This window comes from Ochotona princeps, chromosome 1, assembly GCF_030435755.1.
Source record: "Ochotona princeps isolate mOchPri1 chromosome 1, mOchPri1.hap1, whole genome shotgun sequence".
Classification (NCBI taxonomy): Eukaryota; Metazoa; Chordata; class Mammalia; order Lagomorpha; family Ochotonidae; genus Ochotona; species Ochotona princeps.
In genome coordinates, this window is record NC_080832.1 from 15521774 (window position 1) to 15545479 (window position 23706).

A 23706-nucleotide genomic window follows, 5' to 3' on the forward strand; every position below is an offset into this window, starting at 1 on the left:
TCCCCCCCCCGCCCCACAAAAAAGTTTATTTTATAGAGTGAGAACGTGTCATTCCTTTCAAATCCTGGTGCTGTGGAGGTAAGTATTCTGGGTACAGGATACAACCATGGCATGACATAGTTCGGTGATTTTTAGAGTGCAATGAATACAAAGGCACATAATATTGAATTTAAAAAAAGGTTAAGTTTTTGAGCTTTTAAATTAGAATTTGGTAAAGTGCTTTTCATAAACTCATACATTACACTACACAAGTAAGGTCGTCTGGTGAGCAAAGGCACTTGGCACATCACTGGCATTCTGTCTCGGCTTTTTCTTTTTGTCATTTCAAAGTGTCCTCACATGTGTTGTCTTCCACTTTGTTCAGATTTTCTCAACAATGCAGCTAAATCACTATCCTTTCATAAAATCAGGTGAAATTTTAGCGTGGCACCATTAAAGAGGTCAGGAGTTTAGCAAGTTCTCTATGTATGAACTGATTCTTAATATTTTAATGAAAGTTAGACTCAAGTGGAAATGTTTGAGTCAACAGACTAATTCAAAGTCCATGATTTGCAATGATGGCTTCAGGACATGCTTTGTCTTCAAGGTCTTCTGCTTTTTTCTCAGGTCCATCTGGATATAAGCTGACAACTGTCACAGGTATAATATCCACTTGATCCAACTGAAGAATTCCTCTGAAAGATAAAATTATTATTTCCTATAAAAATTAAGTATTTCTTCCACTTAATAGCTTGGCAGAAAGCTAGGGCTACCTTAAGGTCAGAATTAAATATACACCTAAGGTTGGGTGTTTCCCTTCATTTGTACAAACGAAACCCCAAGTTTACTTGAATCAGAGGGACTAGAAACCCATAGAGGAAGTGTATTCAGTTGGTACTATAGGAATGGAGTGAGCACAGATCTCCAAGACAGAGTGAGGTCGCTGCATCTCTGCAGGTGGGGCAACAGCCCAGCTTACTTCCAAAAACTCTGACTGCAACACGATCTTAGATCTTTAGACAGCATAACTTTTTTTTTTTTTTTTGTCAGTGAAAATCTGATTGGAGGGGCAAGTGCGGTCCAGTGATGTAAGGCACTAACTGCAACTACAGCATCTTAGGTATTGGTTTGAGTCCTGGCTGCTCCTTGCTGATGTGCTTGGAAAAGCACAATATAGCTTTTTCAAGGTAGCTGCACCCCAACACATACAAGGGAGACCCAGACTGAGTGCAGACTCCTGGCTTTGTCCTGACCCAGCTCTGGATGTTGCAGGCAATGAGCAGTGAACCAGAAGATGGAAGACCTGACTCTGTCTTTGAAATAAGTAAATATTGAAAGAAAGGGGGAAAAAAAAGGAAATACACCTGATAAGGCCTGAACTGCACCCAAGACACATTTTTAAAATAGTATTATCCCTGTCAGGACATCAGCTCAAGTAGTTTACATACCAAAACAACTTGATCATAAAATTTACAGGAGAAAAACTGCAGACTGTCACTTCTTTTTTTTAAAGAAAAAAAGAATAATGGGGAGACAGAAGAGAAGACTGTTTTAACCAGCTATCAAATGTCTCATTAGGGCCCAGCGAGGTGGCCTAGCAGCTAAAGTCCTCGCTTTGAATGTGCCGGAATCCCATAGGGGTGCCGGTTCTAATCCCGGCAGCTCCACTTCCCATCCAGCTCCCTGCTTGTGGCCTGGGAAAGCAGTCAAGGACGGCCCAATGCATTGGGACACTGCACCCGTGTGGGAGACCCAGAAGAGGTTCCAGGTTTCTGGCTTCGGATCAGCGCAGCACCGGCCGTTGTGCTCACTTGGGGAGTGAATCATCGGATGGAAGATCTTCCTCTCTCTCTCCTTCTTTCTGTATATCTGACTTTGTAATAAAAAAATAAATAAATATTTAAAAAAAAAAACAACCCAAATGTGAATCTTTTGTAGGAAACATAATACCATAATCAAAAGCAAAGAACAAAATGTTAGTGTGGGATAAAACATATCTACAAGGCCCGGCACAATAGCCTAGCAGCTAAGGTCCTCACCTTGAATGTGCCGGGATCCCATATGGGTGCTAGCTCTAATCCTGGCGGCCCCGCTTCCAATCCAGCTCCCAGCTTGTGGCCTGGGAAAGCAGTCAAGGATGGCCCAAGGCCTTGGGACCCTGTACCCATGTGGGAGGTCAGGAGGAGGCTCCTGGATCGGCTCAGCTCCAGCCATTGTGGCCACTTGGGGAGTGAACCAGCAGATGGAAGATCCTTCTCTCTGTTTCTCCTTTCTGTAAATTTGGCTTTCCAATAAAAGTAAGTTTTTAAAAAAGGCAACAGAATCAGAAAATGCACAAAAGCAATACATCTATAAATCCAAAGAGAAAATGCACAGCCAGTTACCACAAACCCTAGTAGACTTAAACTGGCAAAGATAAGATAGAATACAAAATAAGATTATATTTTTGTATACAGCAGCAGCAGAAACAGGAAATATTGTCACCAGGTTTGAGGGGCAGAATGCACAAACCCTTGACCCAGTCATTCTGCCTGTAGTAATATACCTACACACCCACATGTGTCAAGGGACATACAGACAAGCATGCACACTTGGGCCTTATGAGAAACAAAACAGGAAATTACCTAATGTCTATACAGGAATGATGACATTATGCTATCTGCATCCCATGCAACAGGACTGAACTGTGATCTGTACGATGACTTTCAGCACACAGCTCCTAGGATCCTTGCATTTGCATAGCGTTAAGCCAACAACTGGCTCAGGGCTCCTGGACAGGCGCAGGAAAAGAGGTGGGCTGCCAGGGAATCTGCTCTGATGAGAGCTCCAGGATGCACAGCCTCCCCACCCCACTTTCCAGGAGGGGTAGAGAGGGCACAGGGGAGGCTGAATGCTGAGCTCATCATCGGAGGAGGGCAGTGACCTGCTCAGCCAGGCCCATGCAGAGGGCTTACGGGGTGAGGGGGAGGTTATGGGGCTAAGAGGAAGGGCCTGAAGTTGCTGGCCCTCCGACACACCATACCTCACCCTGCCCATCTTTCCTGTCCAGCTGCTCATCTTTAATATGCCTTACAATAATAATATTATCCTTTCTAATGAACAGTAAATCATTTCTTAAGTTCTGTGAGCTGTCCTAGCAAATCAAACTACAAGAGGGTCTCTGGGAACCCCAATTTATAGCCAGTTATGCAGCAGCACAGGCCTGAGGCATGCGATCTGATGTTAGCTCCCAGTAGATACTGGCAAAACTGTGGTTTGTGTCCCAGTGGCCCCGCTTCCCATCCAGCTCCCTGCTTGTGGCCTGGGAAAGCAGTCGAGGACGGCCCAAAGGTTTGGGACCCTGCACCTGTGTGGGAGACCTGGGAAGAGGCTCCTGGCGCTGGGCTCCTGGCTTCGGACTGGCTCATCTCTAGCTGTTGTGCCCACTTGGGGAGTGAACCAGCAGGTGGATGGTCTTCTCTGTCTCTCCTTCTTTCTGTATATCTGACTTTCCAATAAAAACAAATATATCTTAAAAAAAACCCACAAAACAAAGAAAGCAAGCTTGGGTATGTCTGTCTTAAGTGAAAACAAACTGCAGGACTGTGAGGAGGCTTGTGGAAGCGCAGTGAGGTGGCACAGCTGGCTCAGCCCCCAGCTGGTATTCCCCCATCTCATCTCATGGGACCCCTCTGAGTGTTCTGCTTCAGATCTAGCCTCCTGTGAATGCATCCTGGGAGGAGCAAATGGTGTTCAAGTGTTTGGGCACCCCCCCACACCATATGGGAGCCCCAGCGTAGTGCTCTGGGCTCCTGGCTTCCCCCTGGCTTGGCCATGACTGCTGTAGGCATTTGAAGGAACTTGTGGAAGATCCCTCTCCAAGTGTCTCTGTCACTCTGCCTTTTAAACTATCTTTAAAAAGAGTCCAGGTTAATCATGACTGGTTATGATCTGTACTACTGTAACAATGTGGAGGAATTCAATGTGGGGGAGGGTTTGGGGAGGGGTTGGGGGAATCCCGGAGCCGTTTGGGGAGGGGTTGGGGGAATCCCGGAGCCTATGAAACTGTGTCATAAAATGAAATAAATGTAGTTTTTTAAAAAAAAGTCTAGGTTGATAAATAATTGCAGTTACCTAGCACACACTGAGATCAACATGTAGATGTGAGAGAAAAGATGTCCAGCAGCTTTTAGTGTCAAATGATGGAAACTAAGAAGTGAGAGCATAAGAAATACTTTCACCTGACTGCAATTTCTAGCTCTGTACTGACTTTATCTTCATTATAAAAAAAGCATCCGCAGTATGACAACCGCCGGTAAAGTACACTGCAAATCCTGTTGAGGACTTACTTATTTGAAAGACAGAGAAAAGAGTGAAAAGAAAAAAAAAAGAGGGGTAGGGGAGAGAAATCTATTAGTTCACTGCCCAAATTTCAATACAGTACAAACCACCCACTTTCTAATGCTTGAAAACATTGCCATTTTGGAAACAGGAGAGACACTTACTTGTAATCAAACACGGGGCAAAGCACCTTTAGGATGGTTATCACCACGGCCGCTCCAATAACTCCAACCAGCATGACGTTGAGAAGCATAAAGAACAGTGGGAGCACGCTGCTCCAGAAATTGCACAGCACTCTCCGGAAGTCTTCCATCCACTGACACATCACCTGCAGAGTCCAGGCTAAACACACACGTGCCACCAAGCACCAAAAAGAATCCTTGCCTCTTCGGGACTAACAAGTTGTAGTGTTTGCATGGCTACCCACGTTTTTCAAGATGGGCTGTATCTTATTCTAAAACCTGGGTTCCAACAATACAAGCCTAGAAATGCTAGCATCCGTTAGGACTGTTCATACCATTGTCTAACTACAATCATGTGAAGGTAACTGCTAATACATGAGGAGACTTAGGTCTGTCTGCTTTAACCCAGATGGATCCACATCAACTGTTTCTCTGTTTGTAGTAGCTGGAAGGACGTGAGAAAATTCAAACATCAGTAGCTTATGCCACCCATGTGGGAGCTTCGGAGGGAGTTCCAGGTGCCCCACTTTAGTCTAATCCAGCCATGGCCATAAGAGGCATTTAGGGAATGAACCAGCAGGTGGTAGATGTGTGTGTGTGTGTGTGTGTGTGTGTGTGTGTGTGTGTGTGTGTGTGATCTCTTTCTGTTGCTCTGCTTTTAAAATCAATAAAAATAAGTAAACCTTAAAACAACAAGAATTAGCACTAAATACTTGGTTCACCTTATAGGAAGATGGAGGCTCTGCCCGGAGGGGCGTTTCGGGTAGTTTGCCAGGTAGGGCCTCTCCTTCTACGGTGGTCTCCACGTTCCCAGTGAGGTACTGGCTGGTGGTCTGCAGCAGACTAACACCTTCTCCTGCGGAAGAAGAGCAAAGCCACCCAAATGCAAGGGTCCTGCTGGTGTCCCTCCCCAGCCCTAGGACTGCACAACCAGCAACACTTGGGATCCTAAGCGCGTATTCTTTACCATGGGAGAAAAACAATTAACGTAGTTAAATTATTCACTGGTTTAAATGCCAGAAGGCATCAACGAAACTAGTTAGGAGGGGATACAACAGTTGTGAATTTTGTCACATCAACTGTGAACAGTTTAAAAAGTCTTATGGAAAAAGAAGTCTGTATCAATAAAAGGTCCTACTGAACAGTGGGAATGTGGACAGTCCTTCCTCTACAATATTCTCATTACATATTCTGTGCTGAGCGCATAGAGTAGGAAGGGATCGTGACTGGACATCATTGCACATTCTACCAGGGCTCAGAATGGATTTCTAGAGTCCTGAAACAGACACATCAGGCATTTTCAAAAGAAGCTTATTTCCAAAAATACTTGCTGCAATGAGGAAGATAAGGCCACTTTTACCAAGATTACATAAATTATGAAGTTAAGGACTATGTACAGCTACCAACTGAAAATTGAATTCCCTTAAATCTGTAGTGGTCGTTACTTGCCCTTTCTGGAGAGGCCGGGGAGGGTGAACAGCGTGTCGCTGTCCCGAGAGAGAGCATGCAGCATGCTCTCCTCCAAGCGGAGGCTGGAGCGGGCCTGTCTCAGCATCCTCTGGTCCCTCACTAAGATATCAACTTCGGTCACGTCCTTCTGCTGAGCCTGGAAAAGGTAAAGTTCATTATTCTTCAGATAACAGCAGCCCTGTAGGATTTTACAGGTTGATTTTTCCCCTCTAACTGGCCCCCCCGAACCAGTTTGGGGCTTCACTCAGATCTGCTCTGGCGCTTACTTGCTCACGTTTACCCTGCCTCACTTCATTTGTGCACAGAGACTTGGAGGAACTGGCAGCACCTACTTCAAATGTAAATGTAAGTGAAGAAAAAGTCTAAGTGTTTAGATATAGGCAACATATGGGCAATTTTTATTAGCCAAGTCAGAAATAAATCAAATCACCAAACATATAATATCCATCACATAATATCACTGAACATAGTACCTAGCACCTGCTTAAATCCTTCCAGGCCCCAGTTAGCAAGCATGGTATCCTACCTGCCTCCCATCAAGCTCTACCACCTCTTCTTGGATGATGAGTAGTCGCAAATCGGAGCCAGATGCCTTTGGCCACTCATGGACTAAAATCCTCACAGTGACAATTCCAGAATACTCTTTCTCTTCCAAATTTCCCAGACTTCCGTTTTTCACTGTTTTAAAAGAAAAAGTAGTAAAAGCTCTGAACAAAAACTTACTAAATCTGACAGTAAATTCGATTTCTCTTGATAACACTTACATGGAACAAGACAATATTCCCCTTTCTCCATCCCCAACCTCTGCTGCCTCAAAACCAAGTCAGTGTTTAGCAGTTAAGTACAGTCATCCGCCCATAACATCCGGGGATGCAAGGGCCCAAGCAATAAAGACACTGAGCTTTTTTCCCTGTGTGTGATTTGTTACTGTTGGGAAGGTCAGGAATGGGGCAGAGGGTGAGAGAAGGCTGCTTTTACTCCCTGGGTGTGGGTAATGGGACAGGAGGACTAGCCATGGGCATGGTTCTCTCCGGGAGGCAAACCTCCACGCCCACCCCAACAGAGCTAGGGTGGAGTAGTCACAGCTCTTTACAGAGCCAACGGTTAGTCTAGTTAAAGGGCAACAGGAAAACAAAAACAAACAAACAAACAAACAAACAAACAAAAAACCAAGGCAACAGACACCAATAAAACTGCCATAAAAAGGGTGCTGAGTTTCTGACCCTCAAATAATGAGTATTAGCTGCCCAAACGGAAGCAGATGTATGTCCGAACCAGACCCGAGCTCTCTAGCGGGACTAGGCGCCTTCCCAGGGCTATTCCTTCTGTCTGAACCACCCCAGCAGCTAGTTCATTTACCACATGTTAACGCAACAGTTAGCTTCAGGTCATTCACACAACAAGGTCCGATTAACCGCACTGGGTTCCTTCCCACCTCTAACACCTGCAGTGGTCTCCCCAGGACTCTGCCGGTGTGAGGGAAGCCCTGCTCTAGGGAGGGCCCTCACCTGGGCTTCCGGCTCCTCTCTGTAGGATGCCCACCCCTCCACGCCCGGAGCTCCTGACTGTGAAGGAGGTCCAGCTGCACTCCCTCCCAGCACAACAGACTCCAGTCACCCCGGGCACAGCACAGCTTCAGCACAGCTTCGGTGGAGAAGAGCCACCATGCAAACATCCAAGGGCTCACTCTTCACCCTGGCAACCTAGCGCCCCCACTGGAGAGCTGATGCTAAACTAAAATAAACTTTCTCACATCCATGAATGCAGTAGTCAGAAATTGCTGCCTTCAGGGCCCCGGCAGCCTTGGGCGAGTCCCTCGCCCCACCCAGTGTAGGCTGCACCTGCAGAGCTGTTTCCAAGCAGGCTGAGGTGATGGCACCTCCATGAGGAGATGGCACAGGACTGACTCTGCCCTCACTCGTGCTTTCTCTGAGGAAGTCGGCCGTCAGGCTGCCAGGCGCTCCAGCGGCCAGAGAGCTCTGTGTGGCAAGCACCGAGAGAGGCCTGCACACGCCTTCCACCAGGACCCCACTGCTGCCCACAACCATGGGAAAGAGGCGGGGGCATTGTCCAGCTGAGTCCTGAGGCAACAGCCTGTGAGAGATCAAGGCCCCAGCTCAGTTCTCAAAGATTTCTATCTGTATTTATTACCATTTAAGGCAGAGTGGCAGAGAGAGAGATCTCCCACCTCTTGGGCCACTCCCCAGATGCCCACAACAGCCAGAACTAGGCCAAGCTGAAGCCAGGAGTCAGGAACTCCAGCACGGTCTCAGGGTGGGTAGGACAAAAACCAAATACTCGGGCTATGATCTGCTGCCTCCCTTCCAGGCACACTGGCGGGCTCACTAGTGAAGTAGCCAGGGCTTCCACTCTGATGTATAGCCCAAGCAGCAGCATGTAACAGGGTGCACCGTAACATCCAAGTCAGGTTTTTGACCTACAAAATTGTGAAATACTCAATATTATCTTGGGCCACTGAATATTGGTTTAAATTGTTAGCAGCAGCCATATGTCAACCAAAAAAGAAATTTTAAAAGAGATTTGAAGGGCCTGGCACAGTAGTCTAGTGGCTTAAGTCCTCACACGTGCCCGAATCCCATAAGGACACCAGTTCTAATCCTGGCAGCCGCGCTTCCCATCTAGCTCCCTGCTTGTGGCCTGGGAAAGCAGTCAGGACGGCCAAAAGCCTTGGGACCCTGCACCCACATGGGAGACTCAGAGGAGGCTCCAGACTCCTGGGTTCAGACTGGCTCAGCTCCGGTAGTCGCAGCCACTTGGGGATTGAATCATTGGACGAAAGATCTTCCTTTCTCTCTTTCCTCTCCTCTTTATATCTGCCTTTCCAATAAAAATAAAATAAATCTTAAAAAAAAAAAGATTTGAAGACATGTTGTCTTTGGTATTGTATTTAATGCTCCAGAGATTCTTCTTGGAATTGGAGAAGATGAACACTGATTTCAGCTATCACAGAAATTCAAGGCAGCAACAGGATGAAAAGCTATGATAAATAAACTGGCTGGATTACATTCCATAGCAAATACCTAGAGACTACAACATCAAAGACATCATTGTTTTAATCATTTCTAGCACTGCTTTCCCTGGTTGTCACAATTAGCCTATTGAGTACCAACCCTTACACTGAAAAACGGTACAAAAGATGTGAAAGGGGGTCAGCATTGTGTTCACTGGGTTCACCCACTGCTGAATGACCTGGCCATCTGCCTCTGCTTTCCCAGGTACATTAGCAGGGAGGTGGATCAGAAGTGGAGCATCTGGGACTCTAATTAGCACCCATGTGGGATCCTGGTGCAGTAGCTGGCGGCTTTACCCACTGCACCAAAGCACTGGCCCAAAATACATAAAATTCATGTAAAAAGAAATGTTCACTTCAGCCTACATTCAGAACTCTACTAATAACACCTGCTGGCACAGATGTGAGGAGAAAGGTACCCTCCTTCACTGCTGGTGGGAGTAAAACCACTATGGAAATCAGTATGAAAAGTGCTTAGAAATTTGCAAATAAACCTGCCATATGACCCAGCTATCCCGCTCCTAGGAATATACCCAAAGAAAATGAAAACCGCATATGAGAAGGGGATCTGTAATGGTTATATTTACAGCAACACAATCTACAATAGCAAAGACAAGGAAACAATCTAGATGCCCATCCAAAGAGGAGTGGTTAAAGAAACTGGTATGTCTACTCCAGGGAATATTACTAGCCATTAAAAAGAATGAAATTATACCATTTGCAACTAGATGGTCCCAACTAGAGACCACAATGCTCAGTGAAATAAGTCAGTCTGCAAAAGAGAAATCCCATATTTCTCTCCAATATAAGGAAACCATCATGCAAATTGGAATGTATAGTGATGGAGTAATAGAGACTACCGTATCCAGATGTGAAGACACAATGCAACAGGCATCCCTACTTCCAAACCGAAGACGGACACCCAATGAAGCTGTTGCATATCTAAGCAATGGGATGAGAGACTGTCTGACACAGTACCAGCAATGTAGGGGCACACTTAAATAACAAACTGATGAAATTAAAACTCCTCATGGTGCCTGGCGGCATGGCCTAGTGGCTAAAGTACTTGCCTTGAACATGCCGGGATCCCATATGGGCACCAGTTCTAATCCCGGCAGCTCCACTTCCAATCCAGCTCCCTGCTTGTGGCCTGGGAAAGCAGTTGAGGACGACCCAAGGCTTTGGGACCCTGCACCAGCATGGGAGACCCGGAAGAGATTCCAGATTCCAGGTTCCCAGCTTCGGATCGGCACAGCACCAGCCGTTGTGGTCACTTGGGGAGTGAATCATTGGATGGAAGATCTTCCTCTCTGTCTCTCCTCTCTGTATGTCTGACTTTGTAATATAAATAAATAAATCTTTTAAAAAAAACTTCTCATGAAGGACTATGCTATTGTAACAATAAGGGGAAAATAAGCTGAGGGTGGCAGGGGAGGGGGAAATCCCAGAGTCTACAGAAATGTACCATAAAATTCAAAATTTAAAATAAAAGAAATGTTCACTTCTGTGTGGACACAGCAGAGAGCTAAAAATCCAGCCAGTATCTGGAGGACAAGAAAAGCAGCTTATTGAGGTGAATACAGCAGCAAAAGCTGGAGCCTGGCACTGGGAAGCAATAGGCTAAGTCACCACTTGAAATGTAAGTCCCACATCAGAGCACTGGTTCAAGCTCTGGCTGCTCTGCTTCGAACCCATCTCCCTGCGAACACACCTGGCACATCAGCAGAAGATGGCCCAAATATGTGGACCCTGCCGCCCTTGGGAAACCCAGATGGAGTTCCAGGCTCCTGGATCTCACCTTCTCCATCACTGGGACTTTCAAATAGACAAAAACAAAAATAAAACTTTCCAAAAACTAGTCTATGCCACTCTTCCCCTGCAAACCATTTGTCAATTCTCAAGCTGAATAACTAGGGAAACTGAAAGCCAGAACGGAAAGAAATGATTAGGAGGCAGCAAAACTAAACAAAGTACCTGCAGTCTTACACCGGCTGAGGCTAAAATAAGTTCCATTACTAACCCAGGGATGACGGCATTTGGTCTGCTGCTCAAGACCCACACATCCCACCACAGAGTGCCCAGGTTCAGCCCTCGCCTCCAGCTCCCAACTCCAACTTCCTGCCGATGCACATCCAGGGAGCAGCACCGGCTCCTGTCACTCACATGGGAGACCTGGATTACGTTCTTGGCTTCCAGCTGCAGCCTGGGCCATTACGGGCACCTGGGCAGGGAGCCAGCAAAAGGAAGCATGTCTGTCCCTCATAACAAGAACCTACTTAAAATTAAAAAAAAAAAAATCATTTGAAAGGCAAAGAGAGACAGAGAACTCTTTCACTGTTTGATTTACTCCCCACATGGCCACAGTGGCCAGGGCTGGACCAGGTCAATGCCAGGAGCCTGGAACTCCATCCACATCTCCCATGTAGACTACAGAACACGGGCCATTTTCCATGGCTTTCCTGGGAACATTAACAGGGAAGTGGATAGAAACTGGCGCTCAGACAGGATTCTTAGCCAAAGAACCCACTATGCCACATCACTGGTTCCCACAAAATACTTATAAAAGTGCTAACCTATGTCCAGTAAAAATATCCTTCTAAAATGAAGGTAAACATGCTTTCAAACAAGAGTTCACATAATTTACTTATAGCATATTTAGACTCAAAGTACTAAAAAAAAAAAGAACAGTTTAAATATTAAAGAGAATTCCATAGGTAAAGTATAATGGTCCCAGAGGGGAACAGAGACAATCAGGGGGGAAAGAAGAGCATTGGAAAGAGTAACATGAAAGTGAACAAAGAAATATTGGACTCCGCAAAACATTAAGGACAATTACATTCCACAGGCTCAAGAATGCATGAAAAAAAATAATACAAGGGAGAAGCAGAATAAATGAACTATAATTGCCCTAAGGTTCTTGGGACGTTTGGAAAGTGTTAAAGGTTCTAATTTGGGGCAGGTGTTAGGGTACAGAGGGTTAAAATGCTGCTTGGGATGCCTGCATTCCACATGAGAGAGAGCCAGAACAAGTCCTGGGACTCCTCTTTTGATCTGGCTTCCTGCTGATTCTCTTGGGAGTGCAGCACGACTTTCAAGTACCAGGGCCCTGGCCAACCATGTGGGAGACCTGCATGGAATTCTCTGCTTTTGGCTTCAGGACTGCCCAGACCTGGCTACCGTAAGCATGTGGGAAACTGAACCACAGAAGGAACACCTCTCTCTCTATCCTCTCCCTACGTCATTCTGCCTCTCCAATAAACCAATCACTAAAAACAGAACAAAGCAAACAAACAAAACCCACTCATTTACTGATATTAAGGGTAAACACTAAAAGGACAGTACAAAAATATAAAACTAAGAAGACCAGGGGAGCTACAAAACAAAAAATAACCCAGAAAGTAGCAAAAAATGGGGTGGGAAAAAACACAGAATATGCGGGACAAACAGAAAATAATGAAGACAGGGAGCTTACATTCAAATATATCACTAATTACATTAAAGTAAACAAATAAAATCCAAGTTGAAAATCACTAAATTAAACACTGAATTAAAAAGTAATAGGGGGCCCGGCGGTGTGGCCTAGCGGCTGGAGTCCTTGCCTTGAAAGCCCCGGGATCCCATATGGGTGCCAGTTCTAATCCCGGCAGCTCCACTTCCCATCCAGCTCCCTGCTTGTGGCCTGGGAAAGCAGCTGAGGACGGCCCAATGCATTGGAACACTGCACCCGCGTGGGAGACCCGGAAGAGGTTCCAGGTTCCCGGCTTTTGCTCGGCACAGCATCGGGCCCGTTGCGGCTCACTTGGGGAGTGAAACATCGGACGGAAGATCTTCCTCTCTGTCTCTCCTCCACTGTGTATATCTGGCTGTAATAAAATGAATAAATCTTTAAAAAAAAAATAAAAAAATAAAAAAGAAACAAAAAAAAAGAAGAAAAAAAAAGTAATAGGGCTGTCACTGTGACATTGCATGTTTTTTTAAAGATTTATTTATTTTCATTGCAAAATCAGACATATACAAAGAGGAGGAGAGACAGAGAGAAATATCTTCCCTCTGATGATTCACTCCCCAAGTGATCACAATGGCTGGAAATGAACCAATCCAAAACCAGGAGCCCAGATCCTCCTCCAGGTCTCCCACACGGGTGCAGGGTCCCAAGGCCTTGGGCGGTCTCCAACTGCTTTCTCAGGCCACAAGCAGGGAGCTGGATTGGAAGTGGGGCCACTGGGATTAAAACCGGCGCCCGGGCCCAGCCGCGTGGCCTAGCGGCTAAAGTCCTCACCTTGAATGCCCCGGGATCCCATATGGATGCCGGTTCTAATCCCAGCAGCTCCACTTCCATCCAGCTCCCTGCTTGCGGCCTGGGAAAGCAGTTGAGGACGGCCCAATGCATTGGGCCACTGCACCCGCATGGGAGACCCGGGAAGAGGTTCCTGGTTCCCGGCTTTTGATCAGCACGCACCAGCCCGTTGCGGCTCACTTGGGGAGTGAATCATCGGACGGAAGGTCTTCGTCTCTGTCTCTCCTTCTCTGTATATCTGACTTTGTAATAAAAATAAACCTTAAAAGAAAAAAAAAAACGGCGCCCATATGGGATCCCAGCGTGTTCAAGGCGAGGACTAACTGCTATGCTATCATGCCTGGCCCTGCTCCACTTCTGATCCAGCTCCCTTCTGATGCACCTGACAAGGCAGTGAAGGATAACTCAAGTGCTTTGGCCGCTGTAGCCATGTGAGAGGCCCAGATGAGGCTCCTGGTTTTGGCCTGACCCAACCCTGGCTGTTCCGGTCATTTGGGGAGAGAACCAGTAGATGAAAGATGTCTCTCTTTCCTTCTTTCTCTCAGTAATCTTGCCTTTCAAATAAACACATGAATGAATCTTAAAACACACACACACACACACACACACACAATGTGTAACTGCTTAAGACAGGTTTATCTTAAGGACAAGGCTGTAGAAAATCTGAAAGAAAATGAAAATAGACACCCTCACACCAATCCACGTCCCTTCCTGCCCCACCAAAGCTGAAATGATACAGGTAAGATCAATTTTAAGGTAAGAACATCAGTAGAGATTAGAGTGACATATCATAATGACAAGCGGCCAATCTGCCAGGAAGACCCAATAGTGAATATGTGTGCATTTTAGTAACACTGTGTCAAAACACGAGACACAAACAAAAATCCCAAAACTAAAAGGAGAAAGGACAATTGCACGGATGTTAACATACCAGTTTGTAATTAACACAGTAATTAAAACTTCTAATTGGACGTGATTAAAAATTTCATCTGGCATCCATATAACATAATATCAAAATAACATAATTTAGTTTCTAAGTATACTTTAAATTGCCACACTAAGCCATAAGTCAAGTTTAAATTCAAAGGACTGAAATTATACAGAATACAGGCCTATCAATAACAAACATTTGGGAAAGCAGCAGAGTACTTCTAAAGTACCCATCGGACAAAGAAACAGCAAAGCAAATGAGTAGGAAACATTTGAACTCAACAGAAGTTGGAATACAGAACAAATCAAGCACAGAAGTTCTTACGGAAAAATTTATTCCCTTAAATGCACATAGTAACAACAAAAAGAATCCTATTCTATTTCACATTTTGGTTTTTTGACTCAAATAATATGGACTGTTACAAAGTAACATATCTGCTTCTCTTCAAACAACTCAAAAATAATTTTAAAATTTTTATTTATTCTCATTTGTATTTGAAAGGCAGAGAGAAGAGCAGACAGAAAAATAGCAAGATCTTTCACCCACTGGTTCACTCCCCAAACATCTGTAACAGCACAGGCTGAGCCAGGCAGAAACCAGGTGACCAGAAGTCAATCCAGGCCTTCTGTGTGGGTGCCAGAGACCCAATCATCCCAGCCAGCTGTGGGTCCGAACAAAGCTGGAAGTGACCAACCAAGGTGGGACTGGAACCCAGGCCTTCCAGTACAACAGAAAGGCAGCCCAAAGAGTGCCTGCCACAGCAACTCAAAATTTTAAAAGGCTAAAAAAGTTTTACTAACATAAGAGTAGAAGAAGCTAAAAAATGTAGAATCACAGGCAATTCATTTTCTCGTTTTTTTCTGCTTTTGAGGTAAGTTCTCCTCCACAATCTTGGCTCTCTCCCTCCCACTTTTACACGCTATTTTATATTGATAGCAACCTGCCAACAATACCAATTTCATGACAGAAAAACAGTAAATACTCCATCAATTGCTAATATAAAGTATAGAATTTTAAACATGTTAGCATTATGAACTATAGTAATGATATTTATGCATTCATAACACCTAGAAAGTGTCTTACTAATTTAGTATTATTATAAACAGAACTATTGGAAATAATTTAGCGTACTCACCTATCAAAGTCTGACAGCTTATTCGGGTTACACCACTATTTACAGGTAAGTCATTTACATATACCTGTCCAGCCTCATAGGTTATGTTAAGAACAACCTTAAAATAAAGTAGCATACACATTAATTTCAATGATTCACAAATGACAAATTTCATGTCAAAAACACATTATATACCCACATCCAACATGCAGGTGCTATGGCATGGACGTGGCTTGTCCCTACGGAGTTTGGTGTCAGGCGTTAGGAAGACCTGGATCTCACATGGTGGTGACAGGTGCAGGGGCTCTTAAGAGGCAAAACCTCCCTAAGTCACTGAGGGATTATCCTTAGAAGGAACTGTGGGACGTCTCTGTCTCTCCCTCTGGCTCTGTGACAGCCAGCCTCTGCCCTTCTGCCAGCATGCCTCCTGCCAGGAGGCCTTCATCAAAACAGGGCTGACGCCAATACCGTGCCCTGGAAGCTGCAGAACGGTGAGCTACCTAAATGGTTCCTTATAAACTAATCTGCTTCAGGCCTCTCAGTCACAGAGACCCAAGAAGCACAAAACGAGTTTTAGAACACACCCAAGTGATATCCTAAAGGCATAATCCAAAGGAGACGAACCTGTGCGTTAGATACCTCGCCATCATCTTTCAAGGTAGTTACATTAACTCTGATACTGTCCTGCAAAACAAACAGCATATAAATTGGACAGGTATGCATTGCATGAAGTGAGACTGGTGCAGTCCTCTTTTCTGCCAATGACCTCGTACTGGAAGGAAGATGTTGAAGACCATCAGTTTCATTGTTGTGATTTTTACTAAGTCCTAGTCACAATTCCAAACTTTTGTAATTCATATGCTTTTTCCATTTCTATATATATGTGAGCATATAATATATGCAAATATAGTGCTTAAAAGATGAGTCATCATGTATCTCTCAGCCAGGAGTCCCATCATCACACATTAGCACGTTCTCCCGCCGCCTCCCCCTGGAAGGAATCCTTAGTGACTTCCATGTTAATCACTTCCTGTTCTCCTTTATACCTTGACTACCTCTGCGTCTCTCTGTAGACAACGCACTGCTTAGTTTTACTGGTTTCTGAGCTTTGTGCAAATAGCATGTTAGGCATTCTTCTGGAACTTCTCTCCCTGCACTTGTTCATACGTGTAGCTGTAGCCCCTTGTTTGATGATGCTGTGTAACACCCATCTTACGATCACCAGTTGACTTCATCATGGCACCACTCATGAGCAGAGGACTTTTTCCCAATATTTTGCTTTCATAAATAGAACTACTCTACCCCTCTGCGTGTGTCTCAGGGGTAAGTAGCTGCAGGGCGGTTCTACTGTCTCCAGGTAGATTAAAAGCAGTCTGCCCGAAGATTTCAGTTTACTGAGGACATGCTTTCTCTACAGAAGATGGCACTATTTTAAGTATTCATCACAGGAACCGCAATTTGTCATGTGTAAGCCAATTCTTCCCTCGGTTTTTCACATTGTTAAGCTACAATTACAAAATTCCTTTTAAATACTTCTTTTTCCCCTGCAGCTGTATTAACTTTTAAAATAGGAAAATTAATCATAAGCATCAAAAATAATATGCCAGTATATTTCTTGGCATTGTGAGTAACCCTGACACCTTACGCAAAGACATCCAACGGCACTTTGCTGATGATGGACCCCACTCCTGCAGCGGTCCCACCACATCCAACGGCCTTGTGAAGGCACAGAGCCAGTCCGTCTGAGTACCCTCTCTGAGGAGCACAGGACAACAATGAAACTACCTCAGGGTGCATGTCTCCAAACACCTCCCTGTCCTTACATCACGCATGATTACGTCACTTCCATTTTCCCACTGCAGAATGAGACTGACAAGCTTTCATGAGGTTGAGCTGAAGCCAGGGATAACTTGGGGAATAGGAGCCATACTGTGTCAGGCCCATGTGACACATGGGAGCTGATTCTAGACCATTTCCCCAGCACCCCCCTCAGGAATCTAGAAGCTTCTCATCTAGTTACTTCTCAGAACAGGCTCAGCATCCTCCAGGCCCACCCTATCTAGGGGAAGTTTAAGTGAGAACCAACAGTACCTCCAAAGCAAGTCAACCTCAATCAGCCAGCAGGTTGCAGCAGTATCGTCCTGTGTCTCAATCCTGCCCAAAGTTCCTCTTTCCAAATCAGAGAATGTGTTTCATGTAGGTTACTGTTCCAACAGTACAGAAAAAGTACCCAACGCTATTGTTCTAAGATTTTTTTAAAAAAAAGTTTTTGTCTCTCATCAGGGAACATATAATATATTGCTCATGATTTAGTGCACTTACATACTTGACTAGTAAAATACAGGCCTTTCAGAAGACAACTGTATGTTCCATTGAGCCAAGTTTAACTAAATTCTGTTGTGGCCTTCTGAATGATCTTTGTTGGAGGGCCTTCCAGTCCTTACTGGCTCTTGACATTACAGAGATCCAATCCCCTGGCTTGGATTGGGCCAGTCCTGGCTATGACAGACATCTGGAGAGTGAACTAGCAGACAGAAGAGCTAGCTCTCTGCTTTCAACAAAATGAAAATAAACTTTTAAAAAAATTTTATTTATTTAAAAGGCAGAATAACAAAAAGAGACAGAAAGAGATCTTCCATCTACTGATTCATTTCCTAAATGGCAACCAGCTCAAAGCCAGGAGCAGGGCACTCCACTGTGGTCTCCCACATGAGAGGCAGGAACCCAAAGACTTGGGCCATTTCTCGTGGCCTTCTCAGAAGCATCAGCAGGCAAATGTGGCTGGGACCTGAACTGGCACTCCAATAGGAGATTTGCAATCTAACGTATGTGTTAAAATGTGTACAATTCAAAATAATTTAAGCCATTGCACAGATGAGAGGGAAAGAAATTTCTGGACTTCAATTTTCTTTTTTCTAAACAATTTACAACCCGGGGCCAGCTGAAAAGATAGATGATAAAAGCATGTAGAATTAGATGTTCATGACCGTCAAGGTCTACAATGTTCAACCATGACAGCAACTAACCACATGCAGCTAAACTTAGTTGAAATTAAATAAAAAAAAACACTCCCTGCTCACATTCGCAGCACGTCAAGCGCTCAGCCCCCAGTCACTTAGTGCCTACCGTAATGGAAACAGCAGGGATGGTACCACCACTGTCCATGGTGCTACTGAAATGGATACAGAGGCCCACTGTAAACTTCCAAATTCATCATGATAAAACATTGGGGGAACACTTAGTTTAAATGGCTTTAGCTTTCTATATATACATCTCTCCTTCTTGCTACTCAGCACATGCTCAATGATGAGTTTAAACTTATCAAAAGTGAAATTAAGACTTACAGGGACCTAAAACAATGGAATCATCCATCCTTCTGGGGCCAGCCAGCACTGGCGTATAGTATGTTAACACTCTGCCTGTGTAATTGGCATCCCATATGGGTGACAGTTTGCATCCAGGCCGCTCCACTTCTGATCCAGCTCCCTGCTAATGGCCTGAGGTCTTGGGCCCTTGTACCCCTGGAAGAAGTTCCAGGCTTTGGGCAGCCGCAGCTCCATCCAATGCAGGCCTTTGGGGAAGTGAACCAGCGGAAGAAAGATCACTCTGTCTCTAGTTCTCTCTATATAAGCTCTGCCTTTCAAAAAAAACAAAAACAACCTATCCTCAGACTGTTCCAAAATACCAACACCAGGTTATGGTGTGGCAGCCCAGCAAGTGAGATCACCAGCAACACATTATCAGGCTGTGGGTTTGTGTCCTAGTCACTCCATTTCGGACCCAGCTCCCTGCCAAAGAGCCTGGGGAAGCACAGAGAATAGTCCATGATCACAGAGACCACCAGGATGGAGTTTTTGGCTGTCCTGGCCATGGTGAGAGTGAACTGGCCAGACAGAAGGTATCTATGTCACCCTGCCTTCCACATAAAACAAATCTTACAACACACACAAAAGCCTGGGTCAGCTCACCTAACACACAGCAAGGCCCACAATGACACTGGGGTCCTCAACAAAAGGAAGAGTCTAATTTTTGCCAAGTGCAGAGCAAGGAGTCGGGCAGCTACTGTTTAATTCTTGAGCTCCATTGGGTGCGGGATGGCAGTGAGTTTGTAAAGTGGATCTCAAACAGTGTGTGATTAACTTATAGGGTGAGTGTGGGGGAATTCCCTGATGACTCAACAGTGACCCTGGCCTTCCTCTGGTCAGGGAAAGCAGGCCAGTAGATTTCTCTTGTAGTGGTAAAGTGGTCTCGAGTGTATCCAGGGTCTATATAGGCAGATGGGTCATTCCTTCAGGTTTGCCTCAAGCTCTCAGGGTGAAGTCTGGCAGTGTTATGTCCAGAAGGGTTCAGTGGATTCTGGGGCATTCAGCTGGTCCTATTCTTTCCTGCGCCCTTAACTCTGTGCTTTAATCTTTGGGAAGGAGCTGACTTGTCACTATCAAGGGGAATAAGATAAAGAAACTGCAAGCCGAGGGCAGACGCTGGGGCCTCAGAAAGCCTGCATTAAAGGTCCTGGGGGTAGCAGCTCCGTTGCTACACAATTCTGCTTCTCCGCCTTTTGGCTAAGATCAAGTGTAGTATCTACACAATTCTACGGTCAGACCCAAACACACTTTCAAAGTTGGTAAAGGAGCAAAACAATGTCCAGGTCTCTGGAACATCAGAATTAGTTCATTTTTATTTGGTGACTTGGTGATTGGAGCCAGATGTAACAGGGCCCGCTTGCATGATCACACATATGGTTCCCAACAGCGGCTTCCTGGGCCGCCCTGGCAGACCCGAAACAGGGAGAGCGTGGGGTCTGTGGAGTCTCCCTCGTGCTCCAGAAACCACGTACCCAAACTTTCCCCATCACCAACCCAAGTCCCGGGGAGCCCCCAGTCGACACAGATGGCCTGGACACATAGCCACCGCCTGCCCGGTGCCTGGCTCTGCCCCTAGCCTGGCGCCATGACCAACGCCCCAGGTCAAGGCGAGCGGGCACTTCGACGGTGCCGCCCCTTTGGCCAGCGCCGAGCGGGGACCGCCCCAAGAACCTCCAAGTGCTGCGGCCCTGGCTTATCTAGGGACACCCCACAACCCCCGCCTTGGGCGCCTCCCGTCCTCCGCTCTCCCGCTTGCCCGTGTCAGGCTGCCCGCCCCTCACTTCCGTGTGCGTCTCCCCAACTCCTCCTTGGGGGAGCCTGAGCGCGGAGCCGCCGTCGCCCGTGCCTCCCGGCCTCCCGGAGGGTCCAAGCGACGCCTCCTGGCCGCGCCCGCCCTGCCTCTACCTGAGGGGCTCGGGATGGCGGCTGCGGCGACTCCGGGGCGCCCGTCGCCCACCAGCCGGAGGCCGGCAGCGCGGCGAGCAGGAACAGCCGGAGGGCCAGCGGCGCCGGCCGAGCGCCCTCCATCTTGGACGAGACGAGAGGCGGGCGGCCGAGAGGTGAGGGCGGAGCCGGCGGGAGGCCCAGGCCGACCTTCCGGGAGCCGCACTGGGCCGGCCTCAAGGTGCAGGGGACGGCCGGGGAAGAGCGGCTGCCAGGTGCCGAGCCCGTCGGGAGAAAGTAAACATCCCGGGATTAGACCCTAGCTCTGGATGTGTAAATGGGAGTTATTTTATTAAACGAGTGTTGGTTAATATAGACTGTATTCAGGAGGGAACATGGAGATTGGCATTGTGGTGTAACAGATAAAGCTGCCACCTGCAATGATGACATCCCATATGGGCACCAGTTTGAGTCCTGACTGCTCCACTTTCAACCCAGTTCCCTGCTTATGAGCTGGGAAGTAGTGGAGAACGGCTCAAATACTTGGGCCCCTGTCCAGGTGGACCTGGAAGAAGCTCTTGGCTGATGGCTTTGGATTGGATTAGCTCTAGCTGTTGCAAGCATGTGGATGTGAATCAGCGGATGGAAGACATCTCTCTCTCTCTCTTTTTCTCTGTAAAATTTACCTTTCAAAGAAGAATAAATTAATTTTTAAAAAAGAAAAGAGGGAACTTGTGCCATGCTAGGAGAATAATTTTGGTGTTTGTTTTGTTTTCTTTGTCAGTCTGGCAAGCTACACATCAATCTAAAAATATTATCAAGAGCCAATTAATTCTATAAGCTGAGTTATGGTGGGACTCTGCTAGAATTTCAAGGCCAACTTTTAGTCATGGTTCTCCTTTTTGAGTTCCAATAACAGCTTTCCTCCTGCTATTTTTCTTGGGTCCCTGTCTCCTCATGTCTGACTTCCTTTCTGAGGCAAACTTTACATAGGCAAAAATGAAAGCAAAAAATGATGCTCCCAAGTATCCCATCCCCTACCAAGCAGTTCTGCCCCACTCTCTTAGGACAGTTCCGTGACCCTGCGCAGCAGGAAATAGTTATAGAAGACTGATCTTCACCCTATTCATAGGCACATTCACCAAACAACGACAGGAAGGAATAAAGGACTTCTTTGGTTCAAACTAGTGTGTACATCCAACTAAGGTATTTTTGCTTTATAGGAGCTTCTCATACTGGCTGTCTTGGAAACTTCCTCAGAACAAAACCTCCTGCTTTACCTGTACTGCAACCATGAAAACACCACTTTGGCTGGTACAGTTTCCTGCCCAGCTGATGCAGGCAGCCGCAAGACCTGCAAGACATGGTTCTTAGCTGGCGCTCACGCAACTCTGTCCTCCAAACCCTGTTGAGGCACAACCCTTCCTCTGAGATGTGAAATTTTGCCTAAATCTTAATTGTCTCATGTACCTTGGATTGCTAAATATTTGTCAATTATTAGATGCACATATGAGTGGCACATGTAAAGTAAAAACACTAGTAATATTTTACAATACTATTAGATGTTAAACACTAAAGATATTTAGAGAACATTCTTTAAAATTTGTAGTTTTTGCCTTTGGTTGCATGTGAGAATCATCTAGGCAGCTGTAGAAAATACTGAAGTGTCTTCCCAGGACCACAGATTTCTCCCGAGTTAGGGCGCCAGCAGTCCTGGACTTCCTGCTGTGACTTAATTCTGCATCATGGCTAAGAATCAATGAGGCATTAAATCTTTCATGTTCAGCACATACCTGGAGGGCATGAAGACACTGCTGTGAGCCAGAAGTCATCTCCTTAGGTTTCGGACTAGTTGCCTGTAAATGAATTTGATGCTGCTTCTTTGCTGTTGCTGTTTGTTTTTAAATTTTTCAAATCCTTTAGAACAAAGAACACCAAGAAGTCCAGGCATTTTGGTGAATAGAATTGCATACTAAATGAGAACAGCTGGTCATCCTGACAATAAGAAATATTTTTAGTCTTTCTTTGAAATAAAAATTTCAGATGAAAAAGAAAAACAAATCTCTTTTATTTTCAACCTGATTCTCTCTCTCTCTCTCTTTTTGAAAAGACAGATATACAGAGAGGAGGCAGGCAGGGAGAAAGATCTTCCAACTGCAGGCTCACTCCCTAGGGCCACAAAGGCCAAACTGAGCCAATCTGAAGCCAGGAACTAGGAACTTCTTTTGAGTTTCCCACATGGGTGCAGGGTTCCAAGGTCATAAACCATTTTCTTTTTACTGCTTTCCCAGGCCACAACAGGGAACTGGATGTGAAACGAAGCAGCCAGAATAGAACCAGCACCCATATGGGATCTTGGCATTTGCAAGTTGAGGATTTAGCCACTAGGCTATCACACTGGGCCCAATTTCTCTCCTTTTTTAAAAAATAATATTTATTTGTTTATTTATTTGAAAGGCAGTAGCTGCAATGGCCAGAGCTAAACCGATCTGAAGCCAGGAGCCAAGAGCTTCTTCTGTGTCTTCCTTATGCATGCAGGGGCCCAAGGCCTTGAGCCATCCTCTGCTGCTTTGTTAGATCACAAGCAGGAGCTGGATGGAAAGTGGAGCTAGTAGGGCACGTACCAGTACCCGTATGGAACACTGGTGCTGCAGGTGGAGGATCAGCCTGCTGTGTCACAGGTCCAAACATAAATTAAATCTTTTTTTTTTAATAAAACAAATATATCTGTAAGGTTTCCAAATGCGTGTATTTGAAAAGGTTGATCCAGGTGAAGCCGAATGTATTCCCCCCAGCCCTTCCAATGGGGTGACCATCTGCACTTTCGCTCTTGCCTCAGCCCCTTGAAGAGGGCGGCCAAACCTCGAGGAACTCATCCTGCTGGGACGGACCCTTAACACAGGCCTATGGAATGAATAATGGCTAATTAGCTGCAAGTTTACAATTTTGTCTGACATGCTTCTCTTTAAGCCATTGTTTTTACTATATGCATATGAACATCTTGGAATTTCATGTTAAATTGGTTCAAAACAAAACAAAACAAAAAAACCCCACACCATAGCTCAGATAGGTTATAGACAAAATTCGAAGGAGCTTCAGTTCAGGGTTCCACTCACTTGTCATCCATTAGATG

At 45.7% G+C, this 23706-nt stretch overlaps 1 protein-coding gene across 1 annotated transcript; it reads right to left on the minus strand.

Annotated features, from left to right (window-relative positions):
- Window positions 1-473: 473 nt before the first annotated feature.
- Window positions 474-20789, minus strand: GINM1 (glycosylated integral membrane protein 1). Its single transcript, XM_036493805.2, has 8 exons — window positions 20595-20789; window positions 15949-16008; window positions 15346-15442; window positions 6478-6629; window positions 5931-6087; window positions 5204-5337; window positions 4464-4627; window positions 474-674 (listed from the first exon to the last, which is right to left on the minus strand). Exons 1-8 carry the CDS (start codon window positions 20715-20717, stop codon window positions 536-538), a joined length of 1026 nt encoding a protein of 341 aa, XP_036349698.2. The 5' UTR covers window positions 20718-20789; the 3' UTR covers window positions 474-535.
- Between the last annotated feature and the right edge of the window lie 2917 nt (window positions 20790-23706).

Coding starts and splice junctions, on each gene's coding strand:
- GINM1 (XM_036493805.2), bottom strand. CDS start 20,717: ATGGAGGGCGCTCGGCCGGCGCCGCTGGCCCTCCGGCTGTTCCTGCTC. Junction 16,009..20,594: donor CGCCATCCCGAGCCCCTCAG/GTAGAGGCAGGG, acceptor TTTGTTTTGCAG/GACAGTATCAGAGTTAATGT. Junction 15,443..15,948: donor GCGAGGTATCTAACGCACAG/GTTCGTCTCCTT, acceptor CTTTATTTTAAG/GTTGTTCTTAACATAACCTA.